We start from the raw sequence: 15,917 nt of genomic DNA, 5'->3' as shown, positions 1-15,917 counted from the left end.
TAAGATGTATGGTATGTGCATACATTTAGGTTATGTCCCTAAAGGCTGAAGAAAATAACAAAATATAGCAATAATTACAGACAGGGAGGGACCACCACGAAAAGCCATGGCACAGGGCAGAGCAGTAGTCAAGCAACAGCTGGTTAGATTTTGGTCTAATACCTTCATGGTGGTCAATCAAGAGCAGCTGAGTGACAACTTCCACCATGCACACTTCAGTGTTTCCCCCCTGCAGAAGCAGGAGGCTCTGGAAGCAGGACCAAGCTCCCCTGAAGCTTTTAGGTTGCCTGGCACCTCCTGCCTGGTTACTGCCATCCATTCCTTTGTGTGCTCTTATGTGCAGGAAGATGCCTCCACTTATTTTCCTCTTGGCATTGCTTCAGCACAGCAGTCTGAGACATGCAGAGCAGGGTGTGCAGAAGTGAAGCCAGCCCTGTGTTCAGAGTGGGTATTTAAAAGATTCCCAAGAAGAATCTCTAAATGTAACCAACAGACTTTTCTCATTTACAGTGTGTTCAACCCTACAATATGCAATGACTCATGGCAAGTTAAATGGTTATTTAGAGTTGCATTTAAGCCCTGCAATGACAATGTATTACAAGTATGCCCTCGACAAAAAAGAAGAGAAACAGTGTTTTCTCCTACAAATCTGGGAGGGTGTGTGGGAAAGTCTCTCGGCAAAGGAATGAGTAACTCAGTATTTGTAAACCATGAATCAACTCATACAATCCACAAACTGAGAACTGAATACAAATGGTGATTTTACTACCACAGGTTTTGCCCCTACTACGGCAAAGACAACAGACACAACCAAATGATAAAATTTTTTTTTATTATTCACTTTTGAATTCTTTTACACTTTCCTGATTATTTTGTGTAAGGTGAAACTAGAACTGTTTAAAAGACATACACAAATCTAGTACATCAATAACCAGGTATTTCTTTTTGCTATACTATTCTCACAACCACGTGTGTGCTAGGCAATATAACCGTCACAGAAGCAAACTTTAGGCAGAATACTGGTCAGTAAAAACAAAGCGAAAAGAGCTACCAGATATACAGACAGGCTCGGTTCCACATTCACTACTGCATTTATCAAGCGCCAAGTATTAACTGCACAATTTGTTCAGCTAGTAGAGGGGAGTTTTAAAATCAGTGCATGAAATTCTCTTCAGCAGACAGATGGACAAACAGATGGATCCTATACCTAAGTGGAATGTGAAGGCAGGGGATGATACCACGGGACTGATAGGTGACTATTCCTAATCTTTTCCACTGCATTATTCACGCAACTCTTGTTAGGTTTTGTTTAATGGGACATGTTTGAAACATGACAAGGTGAGGACATTTGGAGCTCAAAGTTACAAGCATTACAGATGTGTAGGTCTGCATTCCAGTACAAGATGGGAAATCCTGAATATTTGAGCCAGTACTTGAGCCAGTTTCCTGGTACTACCAAAGAACGGCAGACAAGAGCTGAAGAATGCATCAGCACTGGCAGCTCTTAAACATCCAAGGAAGAAACCTGTCCTTGGTGAGGTGCAGGCCTCATCCACCATCCTGACATCACCAGGAACCAAAGAAAGGATGATGCATATGTGGGAGTCCAAAATTGCTTTAATGGAGTTTAAACAGGTGAGAGGGTCAAGGATGAACAGAGTCCAGTGGGAGAAACATTTCTATAAAGTGAACTTAAAGATGGCTCAGTGGATTACTTAAGAAGTTTTCAGGATAAATTGAGAATGGGAATACCATGGAGATTTTGATTCACCTAAGAGCAAAGTAATGCAAAAGTGGCAGATCACTTCATGGTATCATCCAAACTAATAAGGCCATTCAAAAAATTGAATCTTCTCCTATTGCAAGTCCATGGCAGCGAACCAAGAGTTTTCACTACTGAAGAATATCTAAGTTGTAACTAGGTAAAAGTTATTGCTGTGGGAAGGGGCTTAGTCATGCATGTCATATGAGCATGAAAGCACTTTGAGAAGTCAAATCCCAGTTATCTGCCAGTGTAAAGAGTTTGGAAATCAAGCTGCTAACTCCCCCATTTCCCTCCTCCCCAAAACATACCCCATCCCCAGAAAGACAGGATTGACAAAGTGAGCTTTTGACTGAAAGCGGTGCCTCAGACTCGGTTACAAATGTCTACAGAGTGTGCCTGTTCAACTACCTCATAGCAGTGTCCCTAACTGGAATGCCATACATTGGATTGTTTTCCTTCCATGCCCCAGTGTCACAATAGAATCTCTATAACTTTCTGTACAACTTTACAACAGAATTGTACTTCGACTATTTTGGTGCCAAATTAAGCTCGCCAGAGTTACATAATTGATGTCTACTTTTCTACCAGTAAGAGTTTTGTAAAGTCAATTGCAATCACAAAACCCATTATTATTATCACAGTGTTCAGTTAAAAATATAAACACGGTAATCGGAACTGTAAATGTTCAGAATAGGAAAGTTTGGAATGCCATTGGAATAACCGACCTCCGCTCTAGGTACACAAAACACCAACCAACCGGTTTTACCCCACAGACAGTTTTTGCTACGTTGAGGTTGTGAAAGTCGATGTACTATTCTTTTTGCTTGTCGCACAAAGGGATTATGTGTAGGATACAGGGTGACATTGAACATATAGTGAAGCGTGACAGCCATTAGTTCTCTCCCTCCCCAGCATCCCCTTCATCTCCCTGGTTTTCCGACGTCCATAGCTGTAAGGAAATACAAACACGTGTTTATACTGGAAGCACACAGTTCATTACAGTTGTCAGGAAAGGGAAGAGAGCATAATTAGTAGTAGCTGTGCAATTTTCTCAGCTAAGAGCAATGCAGAACTTAATAGTAAAGCTGAAGAATAATAAACAAAATGAGAACATGAATGAAAGATAATTAGTAATAAGCCAGCACAAGCTTGCAAATTCCACATAAAACTGTCTGTTGAGAACAAACTCTACTCTGTGTTACAAAAAGAATCTGAGTTTGTTACACTAGTTAACAGATGATTCCTAGCTTGAACAAGCAAGTCTTACTAGTCTGGTTACAAAAAGCATTGCAGTTAACACATGCAGTTAATGCATCAGAGAAGGCTTTTATGGTACAGAACTGCATCAGCTTTCAGATGCTAAATCCCACTTCAGGGAGTGCAGCAGCCTAGAGTGCAGTGGTTTGTCCCATGGTACTCACAGTGAGGTTGTCCCTAAGCAGCTGCATGATCAGGGTGCTGTCTTTGTAAGACTCTTCATTCAGCGTGTCCAGCTCTGCTATCGCTTCATCAAATGCCTAGAAACACAAACACAGCCCTTTCCCACTCTGCTTTCTGGACTCACTTCTGCTTACACAGAGCTTACAAATTTGCCACATTACTATCCAAATTCTGTAAGAAAACCTTCCAGTATTTTTCTTTTCCACCAAAAGGAATGTAAACCAAAGTGAGCACTAGATCCTAGACAGCCAGGAGAAAGCAGATGTCTTCACAGGTGTCCAGATTAAAGCCCAAAAAACTTTACAAGTCATGCCAATCCCAAATACTGAAGAGGCAAGAGCACTCTCTGTGTCATGCTGAAAAATGGTTCACATAGGTTGAAGTCAGGTTTAAGAACAACACTTAAAAAAAGAGACTTCCTTTAAAACGAAAAGTCTCACTGGTCTAAATTCGCAGTGAACGACAAAGGCACCTTTACTTGGATATATATATATAGATGGTACATGAGTAAGTAGACAAGAAAATGGAACACAAGATTTTTCGACAGTGAAGAGGATGGTTTTCAATTTCTTTTCAAAACAGCAGAGGAAATCAGGTATGTTCCACTAGAGATTAACAAAGCCATTCTTCCCATCCATCTGTTATACGTGAAAATCAATACTGTAAGTCTGAGAGCTGTGAATAAGTGCTATTTTTTCATTCAGGTTCCAAACACATGTAAGCATTTAAACTAAAAAAAGCAAGAACAGCAGCAGCATTTTACAGCAAAATATCTTACTTACAAAGTCTTACTGAAGTGCATATTAAGAACAAAAAGATGCACCTAATGCCATGTTATTCAAGTTACTACCAGACAATTTTCACAGACACAAAAAGCTCCATTTAGAAGACTAATCCTATTTTAGGGAGAAGGCTAAGGAAAAAATGACTGTCTATTTGTTTGGCACAACCCATCACAAAAGCTCTTTTTGGTCTCTGGAGAGAGGGGCACACATGCATATGGATAACAAGGACATTTAGGGCTACAAAGATGGGCACACAGACAACACTTCATGTGCTTGCTAAGTGCTCTGATTTAAATAAATATTTCACTTTAGAAGTGCTAAATTAATTCAAGTGTTTTCAATTTTGACACATACACATTCTAAGAGAATTAGGTGGACATTAAAAGAGGCAATTTGTCTTCCCTGTCACTGGAACAACTGCAGCAGCAAATTTAGCTTCACCTAAAGCTAAGATAGTCCAGCAAACCAACTTACCTGAAAATACACTGCAGTGACAACAGTTTAATGATGGCATTTTTAAGGAATTTGATATGAAAAAGCACAATCATCTACAAAGCACTACTGCAACCCTGTAATTACCTCCTCAGCCTCCACAAAAATGGGTGATATGAAGAGTCTGCTTACCGTCTTTGCCAGATTACAGGCTTTTTCAGGAGAATTTAGTATCTCATAGTAGAAGACAGAGAAATTTAGGGCCAAACCAAGTCGAATGGGGTGTGTTGGCTGCATCTCTTTCTTGCTAATTTCAAATGCCTCCTGATAAGCTTGCTGGGAGTTTGCTACCGTTGCTGCAAGAAGCAATTACAACCATATAAATACACAGTACATGTCTCTATTTCATGGGGGAAGCAATTACATTCTTATCCTAGACTACCGTGCCACCAGAAATTCACACAATTACCTATGCACAGACACCTCTTTCAATGTTTTACATGCAAAAGTCTTTCACTTGCTGAACTATTAATTAAAATAGATTTTTCAATTAATAGTTTTTAATTAATTTTTTAGAGATTTAAAATAAAATTTATTCAACAAATTCCAACCAAACAATGGACACAAACTCTACCTAAGTCAAAGTGTTCTGGTATTAAACACTCATTTCCAGCCCAACTGAAGAAGTCCTGATTATCAATAATAAATCCAGAAAAAAAACATAGGGGGAAGAAGAGACAACTAAACTCTGCAGTTAGGTCATGAACTTTGTATTTCAGGTTGGGATTTCAGAACAAAGCCAACAGTTGCTTCCTGGCTAATGAGTAACAATAAGCTCCATACTGGTATCAAACTAAGTTTGCAAGACATGGACTGCATCAGATACTCAGAGGAATCCAGGCACAGCTCATCACTGCTTTCCCATTTCAGAATAATTGGACTTAGAACCCAGGAACCCAATATCCCATATTTGCATGCAGAGAATTTGCAAAAAGTGGGGCTAAATTCATAGTTTAAACAAGAGATCAAAGGAACAAAGCATTTTCCATGAGAAAAAAAACTACAGTCTCCAGGAAAATGATTTTACACTGCCACACAGGTTTGAAAATTAGCCACTTTGGCCAGGGGCTGCAAGTAGAGTTTGCCTGTATTGATGAACGTCTGTCAATCACTTATATTCATTTCAGTGAAGTTGTTCTCTAAAAGTGACTTGCACTGCACCTATCTTCATAACTACAGAGCAGTAGTGAGAAGAAATAAATATTTGACATTGGGGAAAAGAACAAAAGAGTTTTTTATATTTGATTCTGCTTGGCCCTCAGAATGAGAGATTTAGTTTCTACTTACTTTGCTTATTGTCTCCAGATGCCACCTCTGAGAGGTATCTGTAGTAATCACCTTTCATTTTCAAATAGAAGACCTTGCTTTCTGGCTGCGTGGCGTTGACAATAAGGTATTTATCCAGGAGTTCCTGAGAAAGATTTTTAAAAAAGTGATGTTTCCTGAGTCATAAAAATAATGTCTGAAACAGAGCCTTTGTTACAATGGTGAGCATGAACTGTTCAAACAGTAACAATGACTTCTGTCATGACTTACGTAGACTCATGTGTTAATCACTTTGCCTACTATTGTCCAAACTCTGGAAAAAAAAAAGAGAAACTACTTGCAGCCTAATCTATGGTGAGCTGAACACTTGCTACGTTGAGGCTACCCACAATTTCCTCCTGCAGAATCTAATAGCTATCAGGGCTTAAACTTGCTGATGCAAACTCACATCCATGACCAAACTAATGAAAAGCAGCAGCTGGAAATTAGCACATCTGGGCACTTTTGCTGCCACAAATTTGAATTCTATGCAGAGCTGTAAAACTGTCCACAAGAAACTGATTCTATCTCCAACTTCAGCTGAAAAGCTCAACAGTGGCACAAGGCAGTACATGCGCATTCGGAAAGAGATGTAAAGATTGACTGCACTGACAGCATCTGCTCCTGACTGATCTTAAGCAAATGGAACAGCAAGAAAAGGAATCCCTCTTGTCTGAGTGAAAGAAAGAGCAAAATCAGTTTGGGAGAAGAACTACACACCTTCTGCATTAGAAAAAAAAAAGCACTAAACAAGCCTCAGGATGTCAACATTCATTAATGAAAGAATTTAAACAGCAGGCCTTTTAGCAGGACTCATGCCAGCATCCCAGATCTAAATTTGTTTTCATGGTGAACCCCCTCCAGCCAGTAGCCAGGGGTTTTCAACATAGCCTTGTTCGCTTTTCTTCTGCTAAAAAAAAATATACTGTTTTATAACAAACTCCCTAAGAAGCAAGCTAAATGACTTAGGAGCTAGAATTGGACCCAAGTATGTAGCTATGCAAAATTATTCCCCTGCTAAGGTGCTGCAGTGTCTACAGTACTACTAAAATTCTTGAAGCCTCTCTGAAGAATGCTGCAGTACTAACTACTGTTATTTTTGCTGTTGGATTATTACCAGAACATCATTGCAGATATCCTGCAATTCAGCCTCAATTTTCTCACGATATTCTTTTCCCATCTGCTGTTTCTTCTCGTTTCTCTCTGTTTTCTGTTCGATGCTGGAAATCACACGCCAGGACGAGCGACGGGCACCGACCACATTCTTGTAGGCCACAGAAAGGAGATTCCTTTCTTCATTGGACAGTTCATGTCCCTGCTCGGTGACAGCCTTCATAGCAGCAGCCATGTCATCGTAACGCTCGGCCTGCTCAGCCAGCTTGGCTTTCTGTACCAACTCACTTTTATCCATGGCTGTCCTGCAATGAGCGAGGAATAAAAATAGAGAAAAATGTCTCGATTGTCTGCACTGGGGAAGTTCAAGTTGAAGGGTGAAGCAGATCTTACAGTCACTAATAAGAGGGAAATCTATCAACTCTAATAAAGTAATACAGAGGATTTAATTTTAAATATATATTTGATCTTTTGCCAAATATGGATAATTTCCATGTGTAAATGACTAATGACAATCCTGAAGATATGAAAGCATCATTCTTCAAAATCCAGCAAAATATTGGCATTAAGCACAGCCTTGTGTGAATCTCTCCTCTTTCCTATACCAGCCACACCTGAGATGGAGATACTAACCAAAAAACCACCGGGTTGGTGGGTTTTTTTCAGGTTTGTTTGTTTGTTTTGCTGTTGTTACCCTCCAGTGCAATACAACAGCAACTACTTAGGAGAACTGAAGCACTGGACAGCTCCTCCTGACACTGAAGATTTTTGGCAAGTTAGAGGAGATGTTTCTGCAGGTTTACATAAACCACACCTGGGAAACCTGTAGTTGTCGGCAGCCATGGGCAGTACACTTATACTGTTCTGCCAGAAAATAATGTGGTTTTTTTACATATGCATCAACATACACATAATGGATGATTCTACACAGCCAGGGTGGCTGCAGTCTCAGGTTTTCAAGACTTTTTAAATAACATTGACATTCATAAAATTAATAAAATCTGAATGGGATGTGGCCCACATGGTGGTCATTACTACAAAACAAATTGCTTATATGGAAACAACTTGTTTATCATTTCTGATAATGCAGTGCAGCAACCAAAGCCATAAAAAATACATCACATGACTACAAGGTCACTGAAGAGCTTAAGCCATGGAGAATGAATATACCACCCAGGCCAGGCTCACAGGAGAAAGTAAACAACTTTCTTTGCCTTTATCAAAACGGACCTAGACACCTCACAAACTTACAGACAAACCAAATTCATCTGTAAAATTTCTCCAGGCATGCAGGTTCACTTTTGGGCACATCCAGAACTGTTATTCTCACCAGTACTCAGCAGCAATTATCCTCTCCTACTCCTGCATGCTAATCAGGGCTCTTACTGTCTAGGTCAGTTGTTAGGCTAAGACTTAACAGCCTAAAGACAACTTCTAAAAGAACAATAAAAAGCAAACAAGAACAGTAAGTTTAAATTTGTATTTCACAGACTTCTGTTCATTACAGAAGCATTAATAACATACAGTCCTATTAGAAAGAACCAACATGCTGAAAGTGATTGCTGCAGCCTTTTCCTGGCTCTAACCTTTGAAGATTCCAGTCTGACAGGCTTCTGATGGAGAACATCTTGCACATCCTTGTATTTCACTCCAAGGATAACCTACCACACTATTATAGAGGAAAACCAGTCCCCTGTACCAAATCCTCAACCAGGACAATGAGATGCAGACCCAAATTCCCATCGAGTGTATGAGCAGTTTCATACACTGCTCACACTGCCAAGGACGAGTCCTAACTACAAAATTATTTTGAGATGAGCACATTCTGTCCCTCCAGCTGAAGATATTCCACTTTAGCCAAAAAAAAAAAAAAAATCACCCAGGACATCAAGTCAAACATTGCTATTTCACATAAAAGTTCCTGAGGTGAACCCAGCAACCAAATGTACCTGTTCTATACCTGCAAGTCACACTCACTCCTGCTTGTGTTTGATCCTGGGTAGATCCTTATGCATCCATATTTGTAAGGCACTCACAGGAAGGACACAGAATGCTAAAACCAGCCTTCTGGAAAGGGACCTTTTGCAGACTGGTAAGTAAACTTGGGCTCTGGTTCAGCTCTGTTTCAAGTACTGTGTTTAAACCAGTGGATTCTGGGACCTATTGAAAGGTGCCACACAGACTTCAGATCAAAGCCCTCAACAAGACAGGGTGACTGTGGGCAGCAGTGTGACAACTTGTGGTAAGGCATGACTCATTTGGTTCTCTCCTCCCCAGTAAGCTTTCATCCTGAGGATATTATCATTGGTTTCCACAGGGTTATCAAACAGATAGATCCTGATGATGGAAAAGGTTAAGTGGGATTTGTGATGTGAATTGTTTCTCCCTACTTTGAAGGCTATTATAACACCAATGCAGAACAAGCCCAAGGAAATCACTGGACCATCTCCCCTTGAGACAACCCATCCCACTTTTCCCTGCTGAGTCTATCAAACCTTGTAAACCATTCCCTTAACTCAGCACTAATTGCAGACTATGTGCTTAAGGCAGGAAGTAATTTGTGAGTGGTATGTCTCTGCCCACTCACTAAAATCTGAACACGAGCAAAGTACACCTGAAGAATGCTTTTTACATTACAAGAGCCAACTTTAAACAGGACATCAAAACTAAACAGTTTCAGAGCAGTTTTAGCTTCTTTATTGTCTGCACAGCTTCCAGAAGTATTTCTACTGCAAACATCTTATCTTCTCCTCTTTTTCTTATGGAATGTGATTGTTATGTGGAAGCAGCCTGCCTGTTGAAGTGCAGAGGCAAGTAGCTCCAACTGAGTTTACATTTTGCCATTGAAACGTCAGTTTTATCTTTGATCTGCACTTTGCCAATAGTGGTCTAATCTGTAGACAAGTCATCTGTGCAGAATTCCGTTTACAAACAAAATAGAGTTTAGTTTTGAAAGGGTGCAGAGTTTGTTTTATCAAGCTCACTGACATATTTATATTTAGATGCAAGACAGTTCACGGCAGTCAATGGGTTCATATAAGGACACATGAAGGAAATCACAAAGGGAACTGCACATGAAGGAAAACGCTGGGGCACAAAGACCTAGTGGATAAAAGAGATCCAGAAACTAGTTTAACATATCAATTATACAAGCAAAATACCAGCACAAAGACTAGAATGTTGCTTCTCATCAAACAACTTTCCTCAGCAATGTAACTAATTTATGTACATGAAACTCATTTATGCATATATGAAACTCAAACTCATCACTAAAGATGGAACTCTTGAGAACTTCACTGGCTTAGTTTTGACATAAGAATTCAGTGTATAGGGGCTTGAGTTTAGCTAATTTGTGTTGATATCAGTACTGTTAGTAGGCTTGCTATGAAACACAAGTATTATTCAGTAACATGGATTTAACAAAACTTAAATGCAGTAAGAAATTCATTGCCCACACCAAAATATCTGCCAATGACAGTAAGCCTACCATTACTTCCTTCCCAGGATGCTGCATAAAGGAATACTTAAAATCCTCATTTGATTCTCCATTGCTTACCTTGATAGAAGCTTGGAGAGAGCTTTGCAGAGCTATGCTGGCTTGAGCTCCAAAAGAGGGAAGTGTTTGCCAGAAGGAAAAAAGATACAAGGAAAGGAGTGATGTTTGAAAAGGCAAAGAAGCAACTATCAGTTATAACTGGTCCCTCCCAGAGAGGAGATGAAAGCCACACTCTAACAATGGACCAGTGTGCCACAGTCTGAAACAAGCAAAGCCTAGAGCTAAAAATACACCTAGGCCACACACAGAAGCCATCTACCAAAGGTTACCTGCAGCTAGGAGCAAAACACACAAAGGTGATGAACAGGAGGCTGACAGGAATGATCTATTCTAGCACTAATAAAGCCATGCCATGGCGGCAAGGGGAAAAGAGGGAAGATGGAAAAAGGAGCAGAGACGTGCAGATCACAGCCATGGAGGAGTCCTGAAAGTTGCCTGTTCTAAGCAGAAGATTCTGATATTAGATGCATTAACACAGTTCAAATTCTTAAGACACTGTCTTCTTAAGAATCTGTCCAACACAACTTAGTAGCCCTCCAAAAAGCAGTGGCTGGACACTGTTCACAATAAGGAATGCCAACCACTGCCCAGCAGTCACAGCCAATAGCATCAGCTGCCAGAAATTCGAATCACCTGAAGTCCCACACAAAATGGGATTTTTTTACTATTTAGTTTCCTCTATCTCCCATACAGCCTAGAGCCCTTTCAATCTCTCTCACAAATGCAGAAGAGCATGTGTGCAGGCACTGTAAGTTACAAGTGCTTACTCCCACCCAGAAAAGCTTTACACCTGCGTAGACAAGACTGAAACATATCCCAAAGCATCAAAAGTAAAGGTCATAACCTGTAAAACTCAGCGTGTAGCTGCCTGCATCTTTCAGTGGAAGATGCAGTAAGAAGGGGATGGTGTGACCAGCCTGGGAACAGCACCTGAGACAGTACACCCACGGATCTTTCAAGAGTGGATGGACACAGAACTGGAGGTTTACACCCCATTAACAGCTCAGGGGTAAAACATGCAGCTACTGTTCTTCAGAAGGCTGCAGGATTTTGAGAAGTATAGCTTACTCCTCAGCACTTACTGCATCTGCTCTGTAGCCTTTATTGTTTCCCGTTCTAATGGGCTCTTCAGGACAAAGCCAAAATGGATCAGAACTAACAGTGCTTAAAGTCTGTAGAAATCAAATGAAAACTGACACTGAAAATAATCTGGCTTATATAACATATCGAACTGACAGGACAATACTAATAAGCTTACATTGGTCTGAAGTCTGCTGCTCTTGATGACCTGTTCTTCTGATGCTAATTAAGTCATCGATTTTTGTGCACTGTTTTTCTCTCTCTACAGCAAGCATGAGAATCTATCAGACAAACACTTCCACTTTGTAAAAAAGAGTTGGTGAGAAAGCAGTGTAGTTATTGGTTTGACATACTGGTCCCTAACGATGCAAGTAGAGCTGTAGGTTAACAGACCTGCATGTTTCACAGTGAAAATGGAATACAAAACCATATTTGGTGAAATGGGAGGCAATCATACATCCCAGTCACAAGCTCTGTAAGTCCACTCAAATTCTAACAGGAAAAGCAGCAGACTGGTACAGAATTTGCAGTTCAGTATTCCAACAATATGTGAACATACCTTATTTGATTTCTGGATGGGCAATTCATTCTGAAATTAAACATTCACGTGAGGTGAATGGTATTTCAAATTTGAGTTCTATAATTACAGAGAGTAAGCATTTTGGAGACATTATTTCTAAAATAAATAGAAAATCCTTCCCCATCATTCAGGCACACACATGCTGACACAAGTATGTGCATGATGGGGATGGCATTCCCTGTCAAGTAGACAATGCTTCCAACATTTATTTTTTTACAGGAAACAGAGTGCAACTCTTTCAACTGAGCACAAGGAACCTTCCTTACTTTACTGCAGTGTCAGGCATTTGATTTTATTAGCTGTGTTTCTCTATTTGGTTCCCTCAAAGGCTACCATGGATTGTTAAATAACTAATTAGAAAATTAATGGCTCTGGTAAGATCTGGACAGTAAAATCTTCCTGTCAGAAGCTTAGGTATAGCAAATTCAGTAAAATATCCTGCAATCATAATGAGGAAAAAAGGAAAATGACTTCACAGCTGTGAAATTCTTGTTGACCTTGTGGAGCACATAACTTTACCCTCCTCTGCATCTACCCTGGCCTTCGGCTCAAATCTCTATGCAAACGTTGAGATAAAATTAACATTCTATAAAGCCATGCCTCACCCTGCTCTGGCCATCTGCTGCCATCATTACTTGTTGCTTCCTAAAATTGAATAAAATGACACTCAAAGGTTTGCAATCTCCATTGAGAATTACGAAATGCCTATGCCCAATATCAACAGCATGTGGGAACACTGATCTTGTTTGGACACCTCAAATTTAGTGACAGCAGCCTTGTTCTTCCTAATGCCAGGCTGAAAAGCAGAGCTCTGCTGCCTGCCTATGGCCCTTTGCTCAGGACAGCTGCAGGTGGAGACACGCTGGCACTTCCCCACAGCACAACATACCCACATGGCAAGACCTTTTTGTTCCAATGAGCAGAATTGGTTTTGGCTAGAATCCTGGTGGAAATAGTGAGTTAGCCCAAAAAAATCTTCCCCCAGGCATAAAGTTCATGCCAAACTAATGAATTCATATCACAGGTAAATCACTTTTGTTAATAATAAACTGACAGTATTTATATTACAGGGTGGGGCAAGAAGTGTGGCCATATAACAGACACACTACTGTAATGCCTGGTATTAGGATACCACACGGATCAGAGCAGGAGCTTTTACCTCATTAACCAAATAATTATTTACTGAACTCCTCCTCATCCGAGTTTATTCACATGCATCACAAAAAGCTGCATACTGGCACAGGCCTGCTCAGGAAAAAATAAAAAGACTCAACATCAAAATAGCAGAGATCAGAACATGCGGTACTGACATAATGAGGTTGAGAAAACTGCACCAGGCCCATCTGTGCAACGAGTCTATCACTTTATTGGTATCAATTTAATAAACAAAATATGATACGGGGGATATTTTTGCAGTCCTTTAATATGAAGGGGGGAAAAGACACTTGTGTTCTTGTTTTCTCTTCTAGACCACATTGTATCTCATTATTTTTTTTAAATAAAAGCTCATCTTTTTTATATAAAAGTATTAAAATTTCTAACTTACGTGTCCTGCATTAGTGAACACGTGAAAACACAAATATTTCTACAGCCACTGAAGACACAAAACATTACACACATTCCCAAAATCGCTGATATTTTTCCACAGGAGTTTAGTTTTTATGGCACTGCATGATGTGTATTTTGTTTTCCTATCAGTGAAAAAGGTATTTTAGCTACTAATAAGAAATCTATCTGAGACTAACCAATTTATATTGTGATCTTTGTGTGAGATGCATTTACGCCGACACAGTGACTGTGTGCCACTGTCATTCATCCTCCCAATGAATACCTGGTTATACATACCTCAAACAAAGCCCATGGCCGTTAGATTTGGGCTACTGCCCAGCCTTTTTGTAGGCTGGGACTAGCTCGAATCAACCTTCACTCCCTGTGGAGTCCTCCCTAAACGCATCTCTATTCCCAAACGGACACGAATGATTAAAATCGGAAAATAAAATAATTTGGTTCCCTTCTAAATCGCTCCTACATTGCCACGAGCGCCTTCGGCCCTACGTGGGCCGGCTCACCGCCACAGCCCGGGCACGGCAGCTGCGCTCTGCCGGGCTGGGCACGGAGCTGCCGGCACCGGGAAGCCCGAGGCGCCCCAGCCCTGCCGCGGTCTGGGCTCGCTCTGGGCAGCGCGGGCTGCCGGCCCCGGTGTGGCGGGGCTCGCTGTGGCTCCGGGCGCGCAGCCCTTCCCGCCGGGCGGGCCCAGGTGAGCGCGGCCGCGCCCCGGGCAGCGAGTGACTCACCGGGGCGGGGCAGCGCCGGGCGCTCGGGGAGGGGGCGGCACCGCCCCTCCGGGCCCGGCAGCGACCGCCGAGCGGGGGTCACACCGTTAGCGGGGCGGGGACGCGGGACAGGGGAGGCAGAACCGGGAACCCTCCCGCGGAGACTCCCCCCGCGGCGCGCCCGCCGCGGCCTGCGGCTCCCCGCGCGGGGAGGAGCGGAGCGGGCCGGGCGGGCGGAGGGCAGGCCGGCGCGGGCTCCCCCGCGGGTCGCGATCTCGATGCCCCGCGCCGATGCCCACCCCGATGCCGGCCGCGGCCCCTCACCTGGCGGCGCGCTCGGATCCCACGGGCGGAGGCGACGGGAGCGGCGGCCGCTCGCACGGACACGCGCACACACCCTGCGGCGCTCGGCCCCGCTTCCGCCGCGCGACACGCCCCTTCCGGCGCCAGGGGGCGCCACCGCCCCGCGCACCGCCCCGGCGGGACCGTTGCCATGGCGACGGTGCTCATCGCGCCCGGCCGGGCAGGCCGCGGGGCTGAGCGGAGCGGGGCCGGTCGGTGCCCGCCCGCCGTGCGAACGCACCGGGAGCGGGATAAAGCCCCGAGACGCGGCCCGTGGCGCCCTCACACCGCGGCACCCGCCGCGCTGCGCGCTCTTTGTCTCCTCGGAGCTCCCCGGTGCGGCAGGAAGCGCTGGGTGGGAGTCCAGGCAGTGTGCTGCTCCACCCTGCGAGTGCGGCAGCTTCCCCGGCAACAAAAGAAATAGAGTTTCTGGCTTTCTAGCCATTTGTCGCTGTTGCTCTTTGGCTGGACCTCACCGTATCACGGAATCACAGAACTGATTAGGGTGGAAAAGACCTGAAATGATGGAGTCCAACCTGTGACTGAACGCCACCATGCCAGCTAGAGCATGGAGCTGAATGCTGCACCCAGTCAAACAGCTCCAGGACAGTGACTCCAGCACCTCCCTGAGCAGTCCATCCAAAGGGACATAAAAGGGGCATATCCATGGAGAACAGGCAGTGGGGCCATTCTGCACCCCCTTACAGAAGTAAAATTTCATTGTTTTGAATTGCAAAATCATCTTGAAATGCTGCTTTAGTAGCAGCTCCTCCCTACAATTTAAATTGCATGTTTTCACTGAAAAATCAAGATTCTTATTGGCTAGATGAGTTTTATGCAACTAATAAACTGCATTTTCTAGAGAAATGGCAAGAGAGAACATTTTTCGGGCATGAGGAAAAGTCTAGCTTGGTCTCCAAAAAGGAATCCAAGTAAAAGAGGTCAGTTTTGTAATCCATATAATCCTTTTGGGTAGAAGTGACAGGACACACAAGCCCCTTGCTGTGCGCCCAGATCTCAAATTCATGGCAGCAGCACTTGTCAAAGTGTTATTATTGGGGCTCAGTTCAATTACAGCATCCCAGAGTCCAATTTTGTCTTCTACTTTCAGATACGGTCCTGGGCCCATCAAAGTTGCTGTCAGATTCCTTTTTGGTGATGGAAGGACCTCATTAATTTCCTGCTT

The 15,917-nt window shown here is 42.8% G+C and overlaps 1 protein-coding gene across 1 annotated transcript; it reads right to left on the bottom strand.

The window, feature by feature from the left end:
* Positions 1 to 820: 820 nt before the first annotated feature.
* On the bottom strand, positions 821 to 14,857 carry YWHAB (tyrosine 3-monooxygenase/tryptophan 5-monooxygenase activation protein beta). Its single transcript, XM_085079666.1, has 6 exons — positions 14,714 to 14,857; positions 6,905 to 7,205; positions 5,770 to 5,893; positions 4,615 to 4,778; positions 3,187 to 3,282; positions 821 to 2,714 (listed from the first exon to the last, which is right to left on the bottom strand). The coding sequence occupies exons 2-6, from the start codon at positions 7,196 to 7,198 to the stop codon at positions 2,658 to 2,660; spliced, it is 735 nt and encodes a 244-aa protein (XP_084935792.1). The 5' UTR covers positions 7,199 to 7,205; positions 14,714 to 14,857; the 3' UTR covers positions 821 to 2,657.
* Between the last annotated feature and the right edge of the window lie 1,060 nt (positions 14,858 to 15,917).

This window comes from Lichenostomus cassidix, chromosome 20 (genome assembly GCF_008360975.1).
Source record: "Lichenostomus cassidix isolate B80296 chromosome 20, HeHo_3.0, whole genome shotgun sequence".
NCBI lineage: Eukaryota > Metazoa > Chordata > Aves > Passeriformes > Meliphagidae > Lichenostomus > Lichenostomus cassidix.
Note: the sequence above shows the minus strand (reverse complement) of the source record. Positions and strands in the feature narration are given on the sequence as shown.

Excerpts from the sequence above, each read along its gene's own strand:
- YWHAB (XM_085079666.1), bottom strand. The coding sequence starts at position 7,198 with ATGGATAAAAGTGAGTTGGTACAGAAAGCCAAGCTGGCTGAGCAGGCC. Across the intron at positions 4,779-5,769 it reads ATCTGGAGACAATAAGCAAA|CAACGGTAGCAAACTCCCAG; the intron begins GTAAGTAGAAAC and ends TGCTTCTTGCAG. Across the intron at positions 2,715-3,186 it reads TGCTTAGGGACAACCTCACT|CTATGGACGTCGGAAAACCA; the intron begins GTGAGTACCATG and ends ATTTCCTTACAG.